At 49.9% G+C, this 26,313-nt stretch overlaps 1 protein-coding gene across 5 annotated transcripts in view; it reads left to right on the top strand.

Annotated features, from left to right (window-relative positions):
- The window catches only part of ADGRG7 (adhesion G protein-coupled receptor G7), a 1,782,456-nt gene that overhangs the window by 1,679,622 nt on the left and 76,521 nt on the right, over positions 1-26,313 (top strand). Inside the window, exon 16 of one of the 5 annotated variants that reach the window (XM_085622408.1) lies at positions 16,255-16,299. The exons of the other annotated variants lie outside the window; for them this stretch is intronic. Within the exon in view, the coding sequence (XP_085478534.1) occupies positions 16,255-16,272 (18 nt within the window). The 3' untranslated portion in view covers positions 16,273-16,299. The remainder of the gene's footprint in view (positions 1-16,254; positions 16,300-26,313) is intronic. 5 annotated transcript variants of the gene reach the window in all.

The following is a 26,313-nucleotide window of genomic DNA, read 5'->3' as shown; positions in this document are numbered from 1 at the left end:
TGTATATTGGTCCCAAGATGGCTGCCAACACTTCTTGGATGAGGTGCTGACAGCCAATCAGATCTCACGATGAGATGTGTGGTTAGGCTCCGCCCAGATATATATATGATTTTACTTTTGATTTTCTCAGGAACTACTGAACAGATTTACACCAGACCTTCAAAAGGCACATCCCTGACCTGAGGACTACCTCTCTGCCAAATTTCAAGTAATTCTGTTCAGCCGTTCGGGCTGTAGCTTGGACTAAAGGTCCCTATGGAAAAATGCATGGGGAAAACGCGTTTTGGGACCCCCCCTTTTTCTCAGCCCCGCTTGACGAATCCCCCCGAGACTTTCAGGGAAGGAGCGGAGCGCCCCACCTATTTTGAAAATTTCGCGAGGATTCATCAATCGACGCAAAAGTTATTCCAAATAGAATGTTGCGGATTTCCTTTGGAAACACGATCCTAACTATAACTATCTACTGGCGACCGCCAGTAGATAATATATTACCTATTGGCGGTCACAAGTAGGTAGATATAGTTAGGACCTATTTTCCATAGGAAATCCGCAACATTCTATTTGGAATAACGTTGGCGCCAATTGACGAATCTTCGCGAAATTTTCCAAACGTTTGGCCAGCTCCGGTCCGCTCCTATCCTGAAAATTTCACGGTGATTCGTCAAGCGGGGGCTGAGAAAAAAGGGGGTCCCAAAACGCATTTTCCCCATCCATTTTCCCATAGGACCTGTTGACGCAGCTACAGCCCGAACTGCTGAATGGAATTACACCAAATTTGGCAAACAGGTAGTCCTCAGTTCAGACTTGTGCCTTTTGCTTAAATGGTGTAAATCCGTTCAGTAGTTCCTGAGAAAATTAGAGTTAAAAGTATAGATATATCCATACCCTCGGAGGATCCGCGCACCCTCCCGAGCACAAGCTGTATTGTAATTGGCTGCCAACACTCTGAATCAGGAAGTGTTGGCGGCCATCTTGTGCCTCGCACAAGAAACCTAAAAAACAAACGCGAAAAACGCAAAAAGGGGGCAGGGTAGAAACACCCTGACACCCTCGGCCTGCTCAGGGGGTCCCACAAGGACCCCCAGGGCCAAAAAAGCATTATTTTTTTTATTTTGTTTTTTAAATCGGCGAGATTCGCGCACCCAGCGCGAATTTTGGCCGAAAATAAAAAAAAAGAAGCGTGGGGCTCCTGCGCTTCTTTGGTAATTGGCCCCGGGGGGGCCAAATCCCGGGGGCAGAATTAAAAAAAGAAATGTGGGGGGGGTCTTAATCCCCCCTACACTGCCCCCGGGACCGCCAACCCCAGGGCTCGAAGATAGTATCGGCGGGGGGACTCACGGCCCCCCCGCAGCCCCGGGGACCGCCACCCCCGGGGCTTCTTGAAAATGGTTGGGGGGGCTCGGAGCCCCCCTCCTGGAGCCTTGAATAGGCCCTGGGGACTGCCACCCCCCAGGGCCCGCTACTGCAGTATCCCGGGGTGCCCACCCCCGGGACACTGCTGTTTGCAATGGCTCCTGCCCTGTCATTGCAAACTGCTTTGCTTCATTGAAGCGAGAGCAGGGAAACCTGCTCTCGCTTCAATGAAGCAAAGCCGATTGCTTTTCCACATGGGGAGCAGCATGTTAGCTGCTCCCCATGTGGAAAAGCAATGCCTGCTCCCGCAGGACGCGGGGAGCCGGCTGGGACTGTGGGGGATTGGGCTATAAGTGGCTATAAGTGGCCAGAGGAGGGGGGGCTACACAGCCCCCCTCCATAAAAATTAAAACTTTTTTTTAAAAGAGCCATGCCCCGGAGGATGGGGTCCCCGGGGCAAATTAAGGTCTCGGGAGGGGGGCCACGCGGCCCCCTTCCCGAATTTCTTTTTTTTTTTTTTTTGTATAAAAATAAATTGGGGGCAGGCCCTGGGAGATGGGGTCCCCAGGACCAAAAAAATAGAAAAAGAAGGGGGGCTACCCAGCCCCCCTTCTAAAACAAAGAAGAAGAAAAAGAAGACCGGGATCGGGCCGGAGGCCACGCCCCCTCCTTACACCACTCTGCAAACGCACCCCCTGGCGCGTTTGCAGAGGGGAACTAATTCCCCTTGAATACTGGGGGTCCCTGGGGGCCAACTAGCCCACCAGGAACCTCCAGTGTGCGCCGGGGGCTGCGTTGCAGAGAGGTGTAATGAGGCCACGCCCCTTTTTACACCTCTCTGCAACGCAGCTCCGTGACGCCTACTGGAGGTACCTGGTGGCCTAGTTGGCCGGCAGGGGACCTCAGGATTCAAGGGGACTTAATCCCCCAACTTAAAACGCGCAACGGGCGCATTTGCACAGTGGTGAAGGTAGGGGGCGGGGCCTGAGCTGATACTGTGCAAACACGCCCTGTGGCGCGTTTTAAGTTGGGGAATTCATTCCTTTTCAATCCAGAGGTCCCCTAGGGGCCAACTAGCCCACCAGGTACCTCCAGTAAGCGCCACGGAGCTGCGTTGCAGAGTGTTGTAAAAAGGGGCGTGGCCTCTGAACACCTCTCTGCAACGCAGCTCCCTGGCGCATACTGGAGGTACCTGGTGGGCTAGTTGGCCGCCAGGGGACCTCAGGGTTCAAGGGGACTCATCCAGTCGGCGATGGCCTTCATGCCCTCGTGAATGTTGGTTTTGGCGGTGTGAGGGTCCTTGGTGAGGGAGAGGATGAGCTGGGTGTTGTCGGCGTAGGAGATGATGTTGAGGTTGTGGTGGCGGGCCACTTGTGCGAGGGGGGCCATGTAGATGTTGAACAGCGTCGGGCTGAGTGATGAGCCCTGGGGGACGCCGCAGATGATGTCGGTGGCTTCTGACCAGAAAGGTGGGAGGCGGATGCTCTGTGTTCTGCCAGAGAGGAAGGACGTGGTCCAGTCAAGGGCCTTCTCTTGGATTCTGGCTTCTTGGAGGCGTGTCTGTAGGGTGCGGTGGCAGACCGTGTCGAATGCGGCTGACAGGTCCAGGAGGATGAGGGCTGATGTTTCGCCGATGTCCAGTTGGCGTCTGATGTCGTCTGTGGCGGCGATGAGGGCTGTCTCGGTGCTGTGGTTACGTCTGAATCCGGATTGGGATGGGTCCAGGATTTTGTTGTCTTCGAGGTGGCGGGTCAGTTGAATGTTGACGATTTTCTCGATGACCTTTGCCGGGAACGGGAGCAGGGAGATGGGTCGGAAGTTCTTGAGGTCCGCGGGGTCCGCCTTGGCCTTTTTGAGGAGGGCGTTGATTTCAGCGTGCTTCCAGCTTTCCGGAAATGTCGCTTTTTTGAAGGAGATGTTGATGACCTTCCGTAGTTGGGGTGCGATGGCCGCGTCTGCTTTGTTGAATACGTGGTGTGGGCATGGGTCTGACGGAGATCCTGAGTGGATGGAGTTCATGATCTTGCGTGTCTCGTCATCGTTGGTGTTGGCCCAGGAGGTCAGGCGGTTGGCGCTGTTGGTGATCGCGGGGCGGGAGGAGTCGTGCATCGTTGGTGCGGTCGTGGAGTTGAAGCTGTCGTGGATGTCAGCGATCTTGCGGTGGAAGAAAATGGCCAGTGAGTCGCACAGTTCTTGTGAGGGCGGGATGTCGGCGCTGGCGTCGGGATTGGAGAGTTCTTTCACGATGCGGAAGAGCTCTTTGCTGTCGTGTGCGTTGTTATCCAGGCGGTCTTTGAAGGAGGATGTAAAGCATTCCCCGGAGCTGGTAAACAAGAAATCCTTAATTTTAGTAATGATCCCACTCCAAAACTGATCCCTAGTCGTAGCAAGTGTTGCCTTTTCCATCTCAGAGACTGTAGTGCCTTATTCCACTTGACTCTTCTCCTGTCTTAAGAGGGGACCAGGTTGGAACTTGATGATACTACAATGCTATCCAATTTATTGAAGAGATCCTTTAAAGTACAGTGCACAGCGTTGTGGTTACTGTCAGATCTGCTTAGTATTTTCAAATCAACCATATGCCCCCAGAGCGAAAGAGAAATTTGAAAAGAATTACTTCTGCTCGTGAGCTCCAGCCGGTTGAAAGTATGGGCGGCATTTGGGTCAGATATTGAAAGACCATCACAGGCCCTCGGCCTATGTGATAAGGTGAAAGATAATAGCTGATAAGCAGCACTTGTCCAGCGCTTTACAGGTTCAATGTTAAGAGCTGGAATCCCCTATTGCTTGTTCTCCTCGAAAGCAAAAGTAAGAGTCTGAGCTTTCCAAAGTTTGTAGGTGGTGTTAAAATCACTGATGATTATGACTGAGTCATGCGAATCATAGAGAGATTGACGTGCACTGAAATTACTGCCTCTGTATCCTATTGCCACTTTTGCTTCACTCTTTAGGCCAGATGCACAACAATTTCTGCATGCGCAAACGGGTTTGCGAACCTGTTTGCGCATGCAAAAATAGCATGGGGAATGTAAAAACCCTATTTTGCGACTCGCAATTTTTTGCGACTCGCAAAATAGGGTTTTGCGACTCGCTATTAGGAAGGGGCGTTCCCTTCCTAATAGCGAGCGCAACCCTATGTAAGAATGTTTTGCGTCCGCAATTGCTGGCGCAAAACACTCACAATTTACCACCCTCTTCAAGAGGGTGGTAATGCACTCACAAAAGGGAAGGGGTACCCCGGGGACCACTTTCCCTTTGCAAATGCGGGGGAAAATATTTTTTAAGGGCAGGCAGTGGTTCCAGGGACCACTGCCTGCCCTTAAAAAATGAAACAAAAACGTTTTCATTTTTTTTTTCATTTAATGCATCCTGTTTTCCTTTACGGAAAACAGGCTGCATTAAAAAAAAAGAGCTTTATTTAAAAGCAGTTTCAGACATGGTGGTCTGCTGTGCCCAGCAGGCCCCCATACCTGGGAGGGCCTGCCATTCCCAATGGGGTCACAAATTGCGAGAGGCTCATTATTATTTATGAGACTCTCAATTTGCAACCCCATTGGGAATCACTAACAGTGTGAAAAACAATGTTGTTCATTGGAAATAGCGCTTCGCAAATTGTGAGTAGCAAAAAACTCGCAATTTGCGAGGCGCTATTTCTACGGTCGTACATCTGGCCCTTGGTCTGCTTTTTCCACTTTTACTATCTCTGTATCTTAGCCTCTTCTGCCTCTTCCTCAATAGTTGCCTTGTGATCTCACCCACTTCCAACACGTTTGCCCTCTTTTTTCCCACCCTTGCGTTCACCTGCTGCCACTCCCGCCATGCTTGCCCATCCCCCACTAGCCCTGCCCACCGCCACCTAGCACAGCTCCCACCTCCCAGGACTTACTTAATGGAAGCCTTGCGTGACCGCATTGAGCAAGTTTCAGGCTCAGATCTCCCTGGTTGCTGTCGGGCTCCCGAACAGCCACCAACCTCAGTTGCCCATTGCCTCTGCCAGCCGCTCTTCCTTTGCCTCTATCGCCACTGCTTTGTTCCCCTTTTACCGCCTCTGTATTGTATTGCCTCTTTTTCTCTCTCACTATTGCGCTTCTCCATTTTTCTGCCCATGTACCCTATTGACACTTTTGCCTCCCTCTCTTTTTGGCTTTTCCACTTTTACTGACTCTGTATCCTATTTCCACTTTTCTGCTTTATTTTCCACTTTTACTGCCTCTGTATCCTATTGCCACTTTTGCCTCGCTCTCTGTCCGCTTTTTCCACTTTTACTGCCTCTGTATCTTGACCTCTTCTGCCTTTTTCCTGTTACCTCCTACCTCAATAGTTGCCTTGCAATCTCGCCCTTTTCCTGCTCTTTTTTCCACGCTCCCCTACTGCCACTCCCAACTTGCTTCCCTGTCTCCCACTAGCCCAGCCTACCACCACCCAACACTCCTCCCTCCTCCCAGGGCCTACTTTTATTTATTTTTTAAACATATTTTTATTGACAGTTTATCATTTGTAACGGTTTGATAAACACATCTGCAGTAACACATAAGTCACCCGATCTCCGGGCTCAGATGTAACAAGTGCATAGCATCATGCAGTAAGTATCATACATCAGTCGCACCAGTATTAAAGGTATCAATCATATAAGATATTACCTTATCAATCAATCAAACTCTGTATGTTGGAAAAGATATCTAAGGTGTGCACGAACGTGTTCCATCATCTGACCCCTGTGTATACGTATCATTAAGAGGTGTTAGCCCCACTTAATAAGAATATTTGAGGGGAAGCCTATAATGACATTCCCAACCGTGTAAACTTTGAAAATTAGTGCAGGGTGTGCAAGTACGTGGGAGTCTGGGGGTAGTCAATGTTGGGCAGGGGGGAGGTCCTTGTGGCCAGTTACTATTTCTTGTGTATGATTGCGGCCCCCGAATACTAATGAGGGTGCATGCGGTCCAGAGAATGAGCAGATCGCAATGCTCACTGTCATTTTTTTAGGACTCTATTGGATTTTTTTTAATGCTATTTGACTCGTATACACAGCTTCCGGTCCTGGTACCCCTGGCTGTCGGTCACTATATATGTGTCGGGGTCCCCTCCGCCACCAGTACATCCTCCTGGTCATCTAGGTTCCCAATCAGTTCTCTCTCTGGATGTTTCTAAGTTTCAAGGACCTACATCCACAATTCCGCTAAATAGGCATTGCCGTAGTCCCCGAGACTCCTCCCTAAGCAGGGTGTTTCCCTCTGCTCCAACCCACTGGGTTACGCCCTTCATACAGGTCCCCACCGTAGGCCCACTGCCAGATCTCCAGGCTATAGCTATCCTTCTTTTGGCTAACATCGACGCCAAGTCAATAAACCTAGTTCCCAGTTTCCGTTTAGGAGTTTGTGTAATAAATCTCAGCAGACAAACCTCTACAGAGGCGTCAAGGGGGCACCCAAGCGTGGTTTCTAGGGCAGCCACGACCGTGTCCCCGAAGGGACGCAGCACAGTGCATTCCCAAGTCATGCGTATGAAGTCTGCATCCATGTGGTTGCAGCATGGGTAGCGGTGCAGCTCACCACCATAAACTACCTGAAGCTTATGAGGGTCATGTAAGTCATATGCAGGCAGTTAAATTGTGTGTATTTTAGTCTTGTGTTCCCCTAAACTTTCTTTGGGTAAGCCAGGATCTTGTACCAGTCTGAGTCTGGGAGTTCCCAATCTAAGATCGCTCCCCATTTCTGGTGCAACTTCAATAGGGGTCTACGAGACATCTCCGACAGCAAGCCATAAAACTTCTTCACTAAATTTCTCACCGTGCCCAAGGAGAGCAGGAGTTGCAGTACTGCATATATCCTGCGTACTTCACGGCTCATACGCCAGAGCCCATTGAAGGTACGGACTAAGGCCTCATAAATGATGAATTGGCAGGTCGATAGCACAGAATGGGCTACTATTTCTGAAAAAGGGACCAGAAGATCTTAGTGATAGTAGTCGCCGAATGCAACAACCCTGCGTCAGTCCAGGCTGTTAGTTTGTTCAGCCGTGAAGAACCTTAAATGGTCTCCATGCAGAAGGCCCACCAATGGCAGCTCCGGTGCATACAGGGGGGTCCCGGCTTTCTTGACCACAAAACGCTTCCATCACTGCAATGCAGTGGTCAACAATAACGACGGGTTAGGGATCTCAACTGCCGGGTTTAGCAGTTTAGCCAGTAATACTCCCATGTGGTCAGAGGACCCCACCAGTCCCAGTACCTCCTGTTTCAGTCCATCCAGCCATTGAGTGATTAACTGGATCTGAGAGGCCAAGAAATTTAGCTGGAAGTTTGGCGCACCCAGACCTGCCACTGCCGCAGGGCGTTGTAGGGTCTCTAATAACATCCTCTGTCAACTCTTGTCCGACATTAACTTCCATAATAGGGTGTCCAGTTGACGGAACCAGTACAAAGGCATCATCACTGGGAGGTTAATGAAAAAATGTAGCAGGCGTGGTAACATAACCATTTTAGACAGAGATATTCTGCCCATAATAGGCTGTTGTATGGAGCGCCAAAAAGGGACACAGGATCGGAGAGGCCTGAGTGCTTTCCCAAGGTTATTATCTCGAAGGTCCTCAAGGGTTAGGAATATCTGCATCCCCAGATAGGGAAGTGTGGTCTGGGCCCAATTAAGATCCACAGGAAACTCCTGTGGATAAGAGGTTCCTGGGTGCACAGGGAACAAGTAGGTTTTAGACTGATTGACCCTCCAGCCCAAGAGTTGCTCAAAGTCACGCAGAAGGCTAAGTGCTTTGGAAGAGCCAACAGTGGCATCTTTCAGGTAAATGAAAAGGTCATTGGCATATAGGGAACTGATGTGTTCCCAGCCCCCAACAGTCAGTCCCAGACCCCCCCCCCCCCCCCGCCACCTAAACAATTCCGCCAGAGGCTCCATAGCCAGTACAAACAAGAGCGGCTATAGGGGGCATCCCTTCCGGGTACCATAAAAAATCTCATATTGCGAAGACATTATTCTGCCAGTTTTGACTCACGCAGTGCGGGCCGCATATAAAAGTTTAACCCACTTAATCCAACCATCTCCCAGGCCCATCCTTCTCATGACTGCGAACAAAAAATCCCATCTAATCATTTTGAAAGCCTTCTCTGGGTCTACCGACAATAGGGCTGCTCGTAGAAAGGATTGCATTGCCGGGCGGTATAACACAAAGTATAGCCTCTGGAGATTAAATGATGTATTCCTCGCCTGGATGAACCCATTTTGGTCCTCATGTATAAGAGTGGGTATGTACAGGAGTAGACGGAGAGCCAATATTTTACTAAGGAGCTTAAAGTCCATATTAAGCATGGAGAGGGGGGAAGATCTGTAGTATGGGCACCTTGGATATTTAATTTGGGAAGGGATATCACAACTGCATCCCCTGTGGACACCGGCAGTTTTCCTAGTCAAAGAGACTCCACATCGTGGGATCAGTCTTGGGGCATAAACGGAGTAAAACTCTGCAGGGAGACTGTCTGGGCCTGGGATCTTGCCCATGGCCATACTCTTAATGGGCAAATGTATCTCCTGAGCCGGCACTGGGCTTCCCATTGTCTCCCTCTCTTGTTGATCGAATTCTCATAGCTGCATCTGGCCAGAAAGGACTTGTGGGCCCCCAGTGGGACAGATGGCGGCAAGTCATATAAACCTTTATAATAATCTCGAAATAGGGCATTAATGGGTTCAGGTGCATATATAGAGTCCCCAGTTCTTGATTTAATGTGTGTAATTGGCAGCCCTTGTGATTCCGGCCTAATAAGCCATACCAACAGCCTACCTGGATGCCCCTCTTCTTTCTGCACTTTGGAGAGGTAACCCCTATAGTCATGGCATCGGAGCCTTTCCAGTGTAGCGTTGTAGATCTCACGTGTTTCACTAAGGTCCTCTGTGTCTAATGCCTCCGTTGCCTGGGCATTATCAAGTCCATGTAGCCTGGCATTGAGTACCCCAAGTTCCTTATGCACTTCACACTGTATTCCTATTGACTGCCCCAAACACTGCCCCTGCACCACCACCTTAAACGCCTCCCATTCTACTTATCTCATGGATGCTGATTCTGTGTTGCAACACAACAAGATGATAGACGGAGTGCTGATACTTTTAAAACACTCACCCCCAGTCACAGATCTGGGTTTAATCCATCGTTCCTTTGGTCACCATGCCACCCCAGTTTGGAACCAGCCATGTTCAAATCAGTCTTGATCTTGTTCCTCATGGGAACAGTCCAGCCTGAACTGCCAAGCCAGGCCCTCTGTGGACCTCAAACAAGCATCCTAGGACCGTTTTCCGTGAATCACCCCTCATCGGCCTGGCTAGCTTGAATCCAGTGGCACAGTGAGCAAGGGACCAACGTCTGGCCATACCCTGGCCACTGAGGGCGAACATAGCAACACAACAATCCGTGTTAACATCAAAAAAGTTGTCTATGGCATCCCCCAAGGTTTGCCGAAAATATATTTCTTCTAGGGTTGATGGGTTCAGCCTCCACAAGGGTCTCAATAGGCGTTCCCTCATGGGTTTAAAGTCTATCAATAAGGGTCTGAGTTCAGACAATGTGTGCCCCAAATATTCACTGTGTGTTATAGAATGACTGAGTTTCTTGGTGCACATAAAGGCATCTAGCAATGTATGTAACTGGTGTATGGGGGAGTAAAAGGAGAAATCCTTGACACCTATAATTTGTATCCGCTAAATGTCTGTTAAAGCCCAATGACTCAGCCACTCCTTAAAACCCTCAGCAACTCGATGTGCAGGAGCTTCAGGCGACAAGGGAAGGAGCGTCCAAGGTGACATCTGCCACTCAATTAAAGTCAACCCAGAGGAGGAGATCTTCAGTAACTAATGAAGCCAGTGAAGCAGAGAGGGAATGCAGGAATGGTATCTGGTCCTGATTGGGGACATACACACTACCCAGGGTAATATGGCAACCCAGCAGCCTTCTCACCAGTAGCACATAATGTCCCTCTTTATCAATGGTGGTGTGTCAAGGTTCAAATGGGACCTCTGCTCTAATCCAGATCAGCACGCTTCCTGTATAGGCTGAGTAGGAGGTAGCGAATAACTGTCCCCTTCATCTATGGTGCAGCCATTCCAGCTCACTTTGTGTAAGATATGTCTCCTGCATCATAGCTACCTGTATCTCCCTTCTGCGTAAATATCTCTGTATGTTATGGTGCTTTGTAGCTGACCCCATCCCGCTAATATTCCAGGACAGGAATTTTAGCATACTAGGTGCAACTGCCATATGGGATCAGACAAGTTACACCCCCGTGCCACCCCAGCCCAGAATCTCACCATTGAAAATTGTACAGCCATCCCTGCAAACATTGTGGAAAACAGCAATCAAAAGTCCTTACAAACAAAAACTCCCCATCCAAAGAGCGCCTTGGCAACGGCCAGCTGCCCAAACTGTAGGCCCAAAAACTTCATTATCGGAGAGTCTCCACTAGTCCCAGGGCAAGACTATCTGGGAGGGGTTAGGTGACGGTCCAGAGACAGCAAATTAACACCTAGTCCACATTGGTACAGGTTAGTGACAATGCACAGGCGCACCACCCATCTCAGAGCAAGGATATAGTATTTTCCCCTCGTCCAGTAGGGGTTCCTACCAGATGAGGTCATCAGCGGTTCTCGTGGTGTTTTCAGCATGGTTAAACTATCAGCCCATGAGGAGTCCAATCCAGACCCGTCCTTCGCCTTTACATAAGGAGTACCGGCTCCAAAGGTGGTCTCTTGTGATTTCACAATCTCAGCCACTGCTTGAAGGGTAGCAGCCCTTTCCTGTTTAGTCTGAAAATGATTTGGGTTCTTGTGGATCCCCCCACGGGGTCATTGCTGAACTCTCTTCCTCATCCTTTGTGTTCTGGGGGCAGACTCAGTTCTCAGAAGTGGCTGCCCAGACCTGTACACTTCCAGCCATTCCCAGGCATCTTTGGGGTCCTCACAGAAATACGTGGTTCCCTCTAGGATTATCTAAAGCCTAGCAGGGAATTTCAATGAGTACTGCAGACCATCCATTCCGAAAGCTCGTTTGACTTCTAGGAAGGAGGGCCGCCGCTGTTGTACCTCCACTGTGTAATCCGGGAATATACAAACCTTGCTGTTGTCCACAACAAACGGGCCCTCAGGGCGCGCCCTCTGGAGAATCATATCTCTATCTTTATAGTGAAGGAGTCTTGCCACCACTGGACAGAGGACAACCTGACACCGGCAGGCACTCCAGGAAACCGATCGTCTCATTCCAAGGTGTAGAAGGCTGACAGACCCTCCGATGCGACCACTATGTTAAGCCATAGTTCGAGATACACGATCATGTTGCCGCTTTCCATCTCTTCAGGAAGCCTCACCACTCGTATATTATTCCGCCTGTTGCGACCTTCTGCGTTTTCAACCGGGTACTCAAGCATGTGGACTCTGTCAGAAAGTTGCTTAACTTGGTGCGATAGTGTCTACTGAGCGGGCTGGACCTCTGTGATCTAGGTTTCCACCACCTTGACTCTTTCTGCTAATTTATGACGTTCCTGTCTCAGCAACCCCAACCCCACCAACACTGTGCTGATGTCCTGATGCAGTGTAGCCTTGGTATTAGCTATTGCTTCTAATATTTTGCTTAGTTGAAACTGGATAGGGTCCTCTGGGATCTTGGGGCCTGCTCCCTCCAGTGCTAGCTCGTGTGGGGTGTCATCCACTTCAGGGGTACCCCTGTTGTTCTTGTCCGGGTCTTGCCCATGGTTTCTGAGGCGTGCAGGTCGGACCACCTGGGTATGCAGCGCTTACAGCCACTGACTTCTGCAGGCCGATCTAGCCCTGTTTGTGCAAAGAGTTTAACCCTCTGGTAACTGCACTCCCATGGGGGGCCCTGGTATGGAAAGAACTCTGTGAAGTCTCATGCAGGAATAGGGCTCTGGCCCCTTGGGTTTCAGGTAGCCTTGGGCCGGTAGTGTGGGGGCAGCCAAGCTCTTCTTCTGCCTTCTTGAATCTGTGTTCCTGGATCTAGCCACTAAGCGAATTATGGGGTGCTAAAGTAACTGCGGCTGCCCCCTATAGTAGTCAGAATATTCCTTGGGGCCAGTCAATGATACCGGGGCTCACTTTAACCAGCTATTCACCAGTCCTTGCAAGCTTACAGGCCATCATAACTTCCACCCCACGCTGCTGGTCTCAGGTCCCGAGCTGCTATGCACTGTAGGCCCAAGTCGCTACAAAGGGAGGTATCATCATCAAGGCCCCTCTTGCCTCAGCATTGAGCACAATGCCGCTCCCCGGGCCTCGAACTGGACATTGATCATTCCATGTGCCCGGGCTAGCCACAACTTCCAGTCACTCCCCTCAGCCCCAGTCACAGCTTACCAAGTCTCACGGGGCAGAGGATTTGCGGTATCCGAGCGTCACAGCTGCATCAGTAACTGTGCCCACCTCAGATGCAACAGTCAGAATAAGCCTTCGGGTCAGTCAATAAAGTTGGGGTTTACCAGCCTCAGCAACCCCACCAGGCCTTTTTAGCTTCCAGGCAACACTTTCCATCTCAGGGCCAAAATTTCAGTGGTGTGCAGGCCCGTAGGCCTCCCCTTTCTTCAGCGCTGAACGTGATGCCATTCCTCCGGACCCCGAGCTGGGCCTGAGTCTTCCACACTTCCGGGTGAGCTGCAGCCTCCAGTCACTTCCCTCTGTCCCAGACCCCGCCTACCGTGTCTCACGTAGCAGTGGATCTGTGGCACCTGGGCCTCGCCAGTGCATCAATCAGGACTGGACTGGCCACTCTGTCACTCCGATCCTCTTGATTGTCCCAGGCACCTTGCGTAGAACTTAATCTGCTCACCTCTAGCAGTGGAAGGTCAGGCGTGATCGATCCACTGCTCATTAAGTGCCTCTTCATCACTCTGGTGGGTGTCCGACCTCCTGATCGCCTCTGCTCCGTATGCCGATGGATTTGAATTTGATGTCAGCGACTGAAAGCACAACATTTTTCTTTTGCAGCAACACCTAGGATTCGATTTGACTTATATTTATTACTACGCCCTGAGGAAGCCCCATCGCAAGACGACCTGTGTAAGGAGGCGAAACACGTGCTGGCTGTTTTTTCCTACACTTGACTCAGAACACTCGAGCGAGTCAAGCTTTACATACCTTAATATAGAGCATTAAAAAATTGGAATTATTTACGAAAAGGAAAAAAGAGTGACGATTCTTACTTGTTCTAGCACACCGTCAAGCCTAGTATTAACAATGGGGAAGGGGTCTCCCATTGCTATGAACAAGTGAACAAAAACTATTAGGCTCTATTATCGCAGTACTGAGGAGCGGGGCCCATTAACCCCTATTTCATGATCTCTGCTCCATACTCCTGCCTCAAGCGCCTCCAGCCGTTGTCTCCCTCCATTTCAGCCACCTCCTTTTGGGTCTGGTGCTGCAGGCCAGGCGCGACCTTTCTGCTCTTTCCTTTGTGGGCCTGTGGCTCTCCATTGCACTGGTGTGCCTCAAACCACCCTCAGGGTGATTCACCATGTTGTGGCTGCCATCATGATTAGGAAGGCCACATACAGGAAATCCTGGCGATCGCCGATTCCTGCCTGTATGTCAGTGTTCCAATCCCCAATCCGTCTCTCTGCGGGATTGCCGGAGTCCAGGGTAGACCCTGTGGTCAAAAGGGGGCACCCACGACTCAGATATTAGAGGATGTAAGACGGGCGCCGTGCTGCAGGCTCACGTGCATCATTCTCCAGCTTCCAAGATGTGCCTCCCCTCCCAGGACCTACTTAATAGGGGCTGCTGCAGACGCATGCCACTGGGCGCCAAAAGGCATGCCAAAGGCAAGCCCATCTGTCCCTGTCCGCGAATGGACTGCACCCAGCACCAGGACCCCTGGCTCCCGTCCCACCTGAAGGTACGATGCCGCCATCCTCTGCGCCCTGAACACCGGATGCCACAGCCTACACTACTACCATGCAGCACCACACTCTGCGGTAAGACCGTTCTCCTGCACCAGATGCACCCTCTCCTGCACCAGCACGACCGCCATCATGCTGCTAAACAACAAGCTGGCCTCTCGCCACATCACACCGGAAGCAACCCACAGACTCCACTGCCTACTCCTCAACACTGCTCTTTCTGCAGGCGCTCCACTGAGCTATGGGACCTTATCGCCACCATCGCATCTGACATCGTCTTCGTCGCGAGACCTGGCTCAACTCTTCGTCTGCCTGAACATCACTGCAGCAATTTCTGATGGATACAAAATCACTCACCAGGACAGTGCCAACAGACCGCGTCGACAAGCCGGAAGGAGGAATTGCCATCATCTACAAAGAAAGCATACAGTGCACCGACAACACCACCTCCACCTCGCGGACGACAAGACAACCATCAGAGGCACCCTCTTTTACTGACCCCTGGGCCAACAGTCCAACTTCTGCAACACGATTGCTTACTTCATTGCACTGCTTGCCATGGACTCTAAGGACTACATCTTCCTAGGTGACCTCAACTTCCATGTTGACAACCACAATGACAACAACACAGCTTACCTCTCCGACAATATGAGCGACCTCGGACTAACCCAAATCATCCGCGACCCCCTGCACACAGCACGACACACGCTGGACCCCATCTTCACCTCCAGTAACCATGTCAAATACAGCAGCGTCCCCAAATTCACATGGATCGAACCTCCACTTCAACATCACGACCCTCTGCACCTCCACGCCCAAGATTGCCAGCGCCCCCCACCACAGCTGGAGAAAAATCTCAGAGTGCAGCAGAATGGACGCCCTCAACAACTCCAATCCAGCCACCTACCAAGAACAGGGAATTAAGAACTTTAATGCCAGGATCACCAACTGTGCCAACAGCATCATCCCCATCAAGAGCTACAATCAAAGAAGACACTCCAGAATGACCAGCTGGTACACCCAAGAACTCATAAAAGCAAAACGTGACAGTAAACACCTGGAGAGGAGATGGCCCATCTGCAAGTTCTTGCCTGACAGGGTAACCTTCAAGACTTCCCTCAACCACGACCACCGCCTGCTGAGGGCAACAAAGAAGACAGCCCTAGCTGCATGCATCGAAACCAGCGGCAACAACAGAGAGGAACTTTTCAACATCGTTCTCCAACCCGGCTGCCAAAGCAAACAACATCACACCTGCACAAAAGCTATGCGACAACCTAGTTGATTTTTTCCATGACAAGTTCACAGCCATATCCAGAAATTTAAAATGCCAACCTACACTTACACACTTCCTAGACTGATACACCTTCACCGCAACAGACACGAGCCACAGACTGGAACCAGCTCTTTCCCCAGGACAGAACATCCATCATGAAATCCATTCAATCAATCGGCCAGGAACTCACCACCCCACTCAACACCTCAGTCACCAACGCAACATTTCCCGTTGCCTGGAAACACACAGAAGTCAGACCACCACTCAAAAAAAATCTGCCTGAGTGCAGCTAGTGTGAGTTGCAGAGGCACATTTCAAATAGGTTATGGTTTAATTCCAAGGCATATTGCCAGGAATGTGTGCGAAAAGTTAAAGCTTCTGCTTATAATGGATTAACCACCTGTGGATGTCTGGACACATGTCCTTGTTAGATACTTGTCATACAGTGCCATTGTTTAACTCACAGTATAGTTGTAGCGTGGTTCTGTTTGCCATGCTACTTATTTCAGGAGCATGCCGGGGGTATATCCATAGGATATGGTTGTACACTCTTTATCAGTAGCTAATGCATAGATGTGAAGCTCTTGACTTAGGCTTGTGGGTTCGACGAGGTGATTAACAGGTTGATTTCATATGGTAAATAAAGAGCAAACACTTTTTGGAAGGTACTCAAGGCTTAATAAGTTGCTGATCCCACTGATGTCTATGGAACCATTTTGTTTGTTAGGTGGCTGGATACCAGTGAAAAGGAGATAACATCTATGAAATGTGGGTGAGTTGATACATATACGGCTGCTCCTGTATGTTGCAAAATGTTATTTCCATTATCATTTGAATGGTGATAGAACATTTACCCTAGGTGTAGCTTGTTCAATTACTTTCAGTCTTCAAAGCCTGTAGACACCTAATAATTTGTGGGTGATGTCATCAGTGGTGTCATCAACGTTGTAATGTGAGAAGTCATCAGTGATGTCAACAATGATGTAATGTGAGAAGTCATCAGTGATGTCATCAATGATGTAATTTAATGTCATGAGTTATGTAATATGTAATGTCTGAGCAGTGCATGGCGGGGTGCAAGTTTAGTTAGCTTACTGAACTATAACTGGTAAGGTGAATTTCAGAGGTTTTTCAGTTTTTAATTGTATGTTCTGGTGTTATTTCAACACCTAACTATAACGTCACTTTATCCATTGTTTTTTTCCATGAATTTTTGGTTGTTTGGATCAAATCCTAAATGTAGCATGTGTAACACCTTCTTCAGGGCGGGACTGGTAAGTACTTTGATAGAAGACTGCCCTGGAACACCAGGTTCTGTAGGTATTTTGACACTCGCTGCTGAATCGTTGTTTCTATTTTATATTTTTCATGTTCAATATCATTATATATTTTTTTAAAGGTCAAGCATTTCAGGCTAGACCCGGACCTGTAACTCTCTAATTGCAAATTGTCATTGCTATGAGTGCCTAGAGACCACTGGTAAGCAAGGAAAGTCCCTTGTCTCTTTGTTTCAAGCAGAGAGCAGATGGCTGCAGTCAACTCATATGCTGTATTGCAGCTGCTGCAGCTTCTTGTGCTGGGGCCTAAACGAATGCTGGCAGAGCCCCTGTGGATGCACAAAAAAACCACGTGTAAAGTGTGTGCAAGGAAGGGGCTATCCCTAGCTTTGGGTGACTTTACCAAGTGTATGAGAAATAAGTGAGCAAGTGTAGATAGAAAGGTATTTGATAAAGGGGTATCTTGAAGGGTGGTGGTAACAGCAGGCTGTGAGCCGGTGCCTATGTCAGCATAAAAAGCCTGAAATGGCAGTCTTCCATGAATGTGCCCATATGACCCTCAATGCACCCAATCTCATCTGCTCTCGGAAGCTAACAGGGTGGACCTGGTTTGTGGTTGGATGAGAGACTGTACTGCAGCACCAGGTTTGGTACCAAGATACCACAGGGGGAGGCCTCACTGGGTACAGCAGTAGAAAACGTACTACAGTACCTGCAATATAAAATATATACATTTTTAATTTAACATAAGAGAGGGTCCCATTGGGGCCCCCCTCCACATGGCCCTTGGAGTATGGCTGTGCCCACACAGCCTCCTTATGTGGCCTTTGATTTGTTTTTTAGGATTCAAGGAAAGAGCCCCCAAGTCCTGTAATGACTGCCACAACATATTCTCCATGTTGTGGCCATCAAATCAGGATCTGCCAACCCATTTTGAATGGGTCAATAAGAGCATACTTGGACACCAACGGTCCACATATCTCTAACTTTTTATGAGTGTTGATCCCTTCATGCCCACGCTGAGGACCTTTTTAAACACTAATTTCTTGAAAATGTCTGAACAGATTTCCACCAAGTAACAAAAATCACACTATCTGAGTAATGTTCTAACGTTTTCCTGGTTTTATATAATTCCTGTCACCTGTTTTTTTCTGTTTTGGAGAGCAAACTCGTCTATGGGAATTAGCATGGGAAATTGCCCTATTGGCTTCCCCTTTTTCTTGGCCCCTGCTTTGATGTGAAACTTTCCATGAAGGAGCCAAAGTAGATGAACTGTTCTTTTGGTAAAGTTTCATGCAGATCCGTCAAATGGCGCCAAAATTATTAAAGAAATAAAAGAAGCCTTTCCTATGGAAACTCTGATCCAACTATAACTGCACAGTGGAAACTATCACTATGTACTATTAGTCCATACATACATACATATAATAGGCAAACCATATTTATGGAACTTCAAACTAGTCATAATGTAAACATTACACTCACTCAAGTGTCCGCTTATTGATACAACTTCATGACTGATTTCACAGTAAAACCACATAGAGAAAAGCAGATTTCATGACAGGATTCACTCATGCTTTTGATCACACATTATTAAGTTCAGAGTAGGGCAATTCTTTGGTTGGTGGGTGGAGGGATAGCACTCTTTGGTAGGTAGAGGGTGGAGGATGTGGGTGAAGGAAAAGGGGGGGAGGTATAGACATGTAACATAAGGATGAAGTGAATACTGTATGCATAAATCTGGGCCTTCTGCCTGTCGCTGGAACTGTTCTTTTAGCCACTTAGCGCTCACTGGGCAACAAAGGTGAAGTTGATATGCAGAAGGAGTTCCCTCATTTTCTCATTGTGTCTGTGCTGAACATGGTTATTTCAGTGTCCAACATTATAAAAGCTATGGCAGACTGAGGGAAATAAGAAATAGTAAAGTATGTGCATTTTTGGATTTGCAATGCATTCATGTGATTGTATAGGATTTGTAAAAGATGTGGAGTGCAGAGAGGGGTTGACAGTGAGGCATGAAACGTGTGTGCCCGTTTCCCAGACTTGCTGGCTTGTGAGGGTCTTTAGCTGCATTTAAAACAGTCTGTGTGTTTTTTAGAACCAAAAAAAGATATATTTGTAACATTAGACAGTTCAACATACAGGCAATACACTCACTCAAGTGTCTACATATATGTAGAAGGTTTTTGTGGTACCAAATATATATATATATATATGATGATAACATGATCATTGCTCATGCTTAACTATGTAAATGTTATATTTTACTGGATTTAGCCTACATTCCCCTTTCAAATACCTACCCTAGTACAGCTTTACTGAAGGACAATCCTAATAGAGACCCATAAGAGGTGTTGTCAAATGTAATTTAGAGTTCAGACCAAAACAAAATGCATGTCTATTGTTATACAACATCTTCTGCAAACCTTGGCTGCTTCACTATCTACTAATTTCTGTTTCAGCCCCAGTCACTCATGAAAGCTAGACTCTGGAAAAAGCAGAGCATGCTTCGTTGATTCCGAGTAAAGCCTCGTACTGTGCTGGGTCCTACCTGCCCTACTGGCCGTCTTGAAAGGCAGTCCCCCACCAACTACAGAATCAATCTGAATATGTGCCAATCTGTCTTCACACACTATGCACCTACCTCCCCACATGTGCCCAAGCAGTGCCTCTTTGCTTCTTTATTTGGCCTCTGAACATATATGTATGCAGTCTTCTATTTTCATTATTTCTACCTTTAGGGATAGATCTTAAAAAATGTAATATAGGTCTTTTATAGATCCTTTGACACTCCATACTGCCAGCCTGAAATGTGTCTACTAGACCTCTTGTTTGATATAATCATACCCCATTCAGTAGGCCATGGGGCAAGCTGTGTTACAGGGCTTCAACAGTATAGTACGCAGTTGTTTGCCTCTGATGTCCTGAGTCCTGTCCTATGGTTCTGCAAACTGGGCCTAGCACAACCCTTTGTGTGCTTTACTCTCAGGGTAGCAAGGGCAAGCTGTCACAGGCTTCTCAGGGAGGTAGTCTGGAGGTGATCCAGCTCATAACTCAACTTTCTATCAGCTGACCCAATAAAGTGAATTTCCAGCCCCGTGCTTATCTTTGCGAGAAATAAAGTACTTTAATCACACAGTTGCGCTAAGTGCCACTCACTACCATAATAAAGCAAGCATTGGCATAGCCAATAGGTCTCGCCTTTGGGACCTTAGAAGTGTTTAGCCAGAGATATTGGCAATGTTTAAGGTATGTTGTAGATTAATGTAGCTGCTGTGTTTAATACTGTAAAGTTTGTGTGCAAGTTGTGCTTAGTGTAGTGACGTTAGGGCAGTGGCATGCTTTGGAATGTAGTGGTGAGTTGTGATATGGTGTGTTGTTGGTATATGTGTGTAGTGTTTTTTGCTGGTGTGTATGTGGTGGTATTAGTAAGTTTACCCCCGCCCCCCAAAAAACAATTGTAATGATATTAATTATGTGCGTAGTGTGATGCGGTTAATGTGTTTTAAAATTTTCTTTCAATCCAATACATTGTTTTGTTAGTTGTATGTTGTTTTTCTGTATGGCTATGCAAAGGCTTTATTTGAAAGCAATTAGAACTTGTAAAGGTTCTGCAAATATGCTCCAAAATAGTTAGAGTGGCAAAGCCAGAAGGTTTCACCTTTGCCAAATGTATTGGCTTTGTCAATGTGTTTTACGCCGCACAGCCGTTGATCCGCTGTACACCTGCGCTTTTCCCCTCTACTATAGTTAGGCTCTTCTGCCCCGATTATGAAACTGCCCTTGCAACAACACCGCACCCCCCACCCCCACCTTTACAAACTTTACCTGGTGCACGCGCTGCACAGAACTTGGAGCATTATGTGCGCTGCGGTCACAGGGCTGTGCTTGGAGCATTAGGTGCTCTGCATTCACAGGGCTGTGCTTGGAGCATTAGATGCACTGCATTCACAGTGCTGTGCTTCAAAGCGCCACAAAGCTGTAGGCCCTACCTGTAGTGCTGTTTACAGAATGCCTCTCCCTGTATTGGAACAGGGACAGGTCATTTCACTTTTTTTTAGACAGATTTATATAGCGCAAACTCGAGCTGAAGGTTTTGAAGCGCTTTACATGAGCTCTAGTTACGTTACACAAGGACACTTTAATGAGCCTATGTATGTGAGAAGGATTCTGGGAAAGGTTGCGTGCGGTGGCCACATACATGCTGTTAGATGCTGGGGCAGAGATAACCAAGCTTTTATGGCAGAAACATGTAAATGTATCACCGTGACACAAACTATTCTTTCAAATGAGCACTCGCTTCGCTAGCACCTGGAAACACTGCTCACTCGGCTCTTACATTTTGTGTGTTAGTACACTCACAATATACAGTGGGTTTCGGACAACAAAACGGAGCCAATGGAGCTCGGGGCAGTAAAACACCAACATACAGCAAACTATGTGTTAAAGAGCAAACTACTCAACTATGTCACTGCGTTCACAGGGCTGTGCTTCAAAACGCCACGAAGCTGCAGGCCCCTCCTGCAGCACTGTTTACAGTATGCCTCTCCCTGCATTGGAACTGGGGCAGGTCATTTCACTTTTTTTTTAGACAGATTTATATAGCGCAAACTCGACTGAAGGTTTTGGAGCACTTTGCATAAGCTCTAGTTACGTTACACAAGGACACTTTAATGAGCTGTGCACGTGAGAAGGATTCTGGGAGAGGTTGCGTGCAGTGGCCACATTGCCGCTGTCAGCTGCTGGGGCAGAGATAACCATGCTTTTATGGCATAAACAGGTAAATGTAAATGTACCACCGTGACACAAATTATTCTTTCAAATGAGCACTCGCCTCGCTAGCGCCTGGAGTCAATCAATCACGGCATTTATAAAGTGCACTACATACCCGTGAGGGTCTCAAGGCGCATGGGGGGGCGGGAGCTGCTACTGTTCGAAGAGCCAGGTCTTGAGGAGTCTCCTGAAGGTTAGGAGGTCTTCGGTCTGCCGCAGGCGGATGGGGAGGGTGTTCCATGTCTTGGCGGCGAGGTGGGAGAATGATCTGCTGCCGGCGGTTACTCTTCGGATGCGGGGGATGGTGGCTAGGGCGCTGTCTGTGGACCCGAGCTGGCAGGTGGGGGTGTAGAGACTGAGTCGGCTGTTGAGGTACGCTGGTCCGGTGTTGTGGAGATCCTTGTGTGCATGGGTGAGGAGTTTGAAGGTCATCCTCCTGTTGATGGGGAGCCAATGCAGGTCTCTCAGGTGGGTTGTGATGTGACTGCAGCGAGGGATGTCGAGGATCAGGCGTGCGGTTGCGTTCTGGATGCGTTGGAGTCGTTTCAGGAGTTTGGCCGGGCCTCCTACGTCGAGTGCGTTTCCGTAGTCCAGTCTACTGCTGACGAGGGCCTGGGTGACCGTCCTTCTTGTTTCGGTGGGGATCCACTTGAAGATCCTGCGAAGCATGCGGAGGGAGTTGAAGCAGGAGGAGGAGATGGCGTTGACCTGCTTTGTCATGGAAAGGGTGGAGTCGAGGATGACCCCTAGGTTGCGTGCGTGGTCGGTGGGTGTGGGGGGTGCTCCTAGTGCCGTCAGCCACCAGGAGTCGTCCCAGGCCGAGGGGGTGGATCCGAGGATGAGGACCTCCGTCTTGTCCGAGTTCAGCTTCAGTCGGCTGTTTCTCATCTAGTCGGCGACGGCCTTCTTTCCTTCGAGGAGGTTGGTTTTGGCGGTGTGGGGGTCTTTGGTGAGGGAGAGGATCAGCTGGGTGTCGTCGGCGTAGGACATGATGTTGAGGTTGTGGTGTCATGCGCGGTGGGCGAGTGGTGCCATGTAGATGTTGAACAGCGTTGGGCTGAGGGATGAGCCCTGGGGTACGCCGCAGATGATCTCGGTGGCTTCGGAGCGGAAAGGGGAGGCAGACGCTCTGTGTTCTGCCTGAGAGGAAGGAGGTGGTCCAGTCCAGGGTCTTCTCTTGGATTCCGGCGTCGTAGAGGTGTGTTCGTAGTGTGTGGTGGCAGACCGTGTCGAAGGCAGCTGACAGGTCCATGAGGATGAGGGCCGCGGTTTCTCCGTTGTCGAGCAGGGTCCTGATGTCATCGGTGGCGGCGATGAGGGCAGTTTTGGTGCTGTGGTTGCTGCGGAATCCGGACTGGGACAGGTCCAGGATGCTGTTCTCCTTGAGGAAGCTGGTCAGTTGTTTGTTGACTGCGTTTTCGATGACCTGCGCTGGGAACGGGAGCAGGGAAATGGGTCGGAAGTTCTTGAGGTCCTTGGGGTCCGCCTTGGGTTTCTTGAGTAAGGCGTTGATCTCTGCGTGCTTCCAGCTCTCCGGGAAGGTTGCTGTCTCGAAGGACATGTTGATGGTTTTCCGGAGATGGGGTGCGATGGTGCTGATTGCTTTGTTGAAGATGTGGTGTGGGCAGGGTTCTTCCTGGGATCCGGAGTGGATGGTGTTCATGATCATGATTGTGTCATCGTCTGTGATGTTGGTCCAGGCAAGCAGGCGGTTGGTGCGGGTGGTGGTCGTGGGAGCGGGGGTTTCAGCGGTTGCCGGGGTGGTGACGCGTCGAAGCTGTCATGGATGTCTGCGATCTTGCGACGGAGGAAAGTGGCCAGTGAGTCGCACAGGTCTTGTGACGGTGGGATGTCGTTGGAGTTCCTTCACGATGTTGAAGAGCTCTTTGCTGTTGTGTGCGTTGTTGTCTAGGCGGTCTTTGAAGGAGGTCCTTTTGGCGGATCTGATGAGGTGGTGGTGTCTGTGGGTGTCGTTCTTGTGGGCTGTGTAGCTTTCCGGTGTTCGTTCACGGATCCAGATTTTCACGAGTTTTTGGCAGAATCGCTTGGAGGCCTGGAGGTCTTTGGTGAACCAGCTGGCTCTCTTGCTGGTGTGGGTGTTGGAGGGCTTCTTGAGCGGGGCAAGGGTATTGGCGCAGTCATCGATCCACTGTCTGAGGCTACGGGCTGCGGCGTCGGGGTCGGTCGAGTCTACGGGTGGGCTCTGGGCGGGGGCGGTGGTTAGCTGGTCCTTGGTGACTTTGCTCCAGTGACGGCGAGGCATCTGCTTGGTGCAGTGGTGTGTGGCAGGTTTCCGAAAGGTGAAGTGGATGCAGCGGTGGTCGGTCCAGTGGAGTTCGGTGGTGCGGTTGAAGAAGACGTGGGAGCTTGCTGAGAAGATGGGGTCAAGCGTGTGGCCAGCGGTGTGGATGGGTGTTGTGACGAGTTTTCTGAGTCCGAGGTTGGCAAGGTTGTCGACCAGGGTGGAAGAGTTGGGGTTGTTGTTGTTCTCGAGGTGGAAGTTCACGTCCCCGAGAAGGATGTAGTCCGTGGAGGCGAGCACGTGTGTGCTGACGAAGTCGGCGATGGAGTCGCTGAACTGCGGTCGGGGTCCGGGGGTCTGTAGACGAGGGTCCCTCTGAGGGTGGGGTTGGGGTCGGTGTGGATCTGGAAGTGCAGGTGTTCGGCGGTACTCAGGGTGTCGTCGGTGTCTGTCGAGATTTTGAGAGTGTTCCTGTGGACGAGGGCAATTCCTCCTCCTACTTAGTTGGTGCGGTCTTTGCGGGTGATCTTGTAGCCTTCCAGGATGGCTATGGCGATGTCGGGTGCCGAAGAGGGGTTCAGCCAGGTCTGTCAGGAAGGCGACATCTGGGGTGTTGGTGTCGAGTAGGTCCCAGAGTTCAATGGCGTGTTTGCGGGCGGAGCGGGTGTTGAGCAGGATGCATTTGAGGAAGTTGGGTTCTTCGGTAGTTCGGCTGGCGGGCCGGATGCTGGTGAAGCTGCAGTTCCGGCAGGAGAAGGGTCCTTGGGTGCGCTTCGGGGCGGCCAGGCAGCAGGTGCGGGATCGTCCGGCGCTGAGTGCGTGGAGGGTGCTGGAGTCGTAGCGGAGGCGCGTGTCGTGGCACTTGCAGGGGCCAGGGGTCCTGGCGCTGGGCGCGGTCCAGGCGCGGACGGGCGCAGACGGGCTTGCCTTAGGTGCGGCCTCCATAAGAGGGAATGTGGGAGGGAGGAGCAGCTGGGAGGCGGGAGCGGGGCGGCGAATGGGAATGGGGGGTGGGGCCGCAGGGACGCAGCGCCGGGAAAAGGAAATAGGTGGAGTATTGCGGGGGGAAAAATCCAGACAGAACAGGGCCCAGAAGGAAAAAGGCAGGGGGAAAAACCAATTAGATTAGGCAGGGGAGAGAAACAAGCAATTTAGGCAGTGCGCAGACACAAGAAGAAACAGCCAACAGTAATCACAGAAGTGGTCACAAGGTTACCACAACAACAGTGCAGTGATGTAGCAGCAGTGCAAGGACAGTCAGACCTGGACGTGCGGCAGCGTGGGGAGCGACCTGCCTGCGAGCAGGTTCAAAGGTCGCTCCTTTCACCGCTGCACGGCCTCCATAAGAGGGGATGTGGGAGGGAGGAGCAGCTGGGAGGCGGGAGCGGGGCGGCGAATGGGAATGCGGGGTGGGGGCAGGGACGCAGCGGCGGGAAAAGGAAACGGGTGGAGTACGGCGGGGGGAAAAAACAGACAGAACAGGGCACAGAAGGAAAAAGGCAGGGAGAAAAAACCAATTAGATTAGGCAGGGGAGAGAAACAAGCAATTTAGGCAGTGCGTAGACACAAGAAGAAACAGCCAACAGTAATCACAGAAGTGGTCACAAGGTTACCACAACAACAGTGCAGTGATGTAGCAGCAGTGCTAGGACAGTCAGACCTGGCCGTGCGGCAGTGTGGGGAGCGACCTGCCTGCGAGCAGGGTCAAAGGAGTCACTGCTCACTCGGCTCTTGCATTTCGTGTGTTAGTACACTCACAATTTACAGTGCATTTCGGACAACAAAAAGGCGCCAATAGAGCTCTAAGCAGTAAAACACTGGCCTACAGCAAACCGCGTTTTAAAGAGCGAACTACTCAACTATGTCACAGTTTAAAAACAAACCTTGCCTCTAAACCCTTTTGTTTGGATTCCAATCCCAGTTTCCGTTCCCCTATAAAATTTGGTCACGGAAGCACAACACCTACAACGTAGGGGACGAGTTTAAAGACAGGGTAGAGAAAGCAAACGAACACACCAACTGAATGAACAGGGTATTTGAAAATGAGGAGAGAAAGGAGAAAGCGCTGCGAGAGCACCGAGAACGAGCACAGAACGCATGGATAAAGAACAAACAGATTTCAGGACTAAGGAGAGCGGAGAGAGAAGAGACCAAAAGCAGTGCAGCTGGAGACAGAGCAGAGCGAAAGTACAAGCCGTAGGGGTGGGGGTGTGCGGCCGAGAGCACACATAGCATTTCCCTTGCGGGAGTGAGCAGGGGCACCATCTGTTTGAAAGTTAATTACAGACAGATGTTGCCAAAGCTCGCTCCCACGAGGTAATCGCCAAACGTGCACGCGTTGCCATTGAAACCAATGCAAAGCGTGCACGTTTTTGGCAGAAAAAGCTTATCGATTCCTAAAGGTCTACTCCTAAACAGCGCATGCGCGCTGCGTAGGCGAGATCTAAACAGGTTAGTGTCTCTAGGTGATAGGTTGGCAGGGGCTGTCCCACCC

This window comes from Triturus cristatus, chromosome 8 (assembly GCF_964204655.1).
Source record: "Triturus cristatus chromosome 8, aTriCri1.1, whole genome shotgun sequence".
NCBI lineage: Eukaryota > Metazoa > Chordata > Amphibia > Caudata > Salamandridae > Triturus > Triturus cristatus.
The sequence above is the reverse complement of the archived record's forward strand: the minus strand, read 5'-3'. Positions and strand labels throughout refer to the sequence as shown.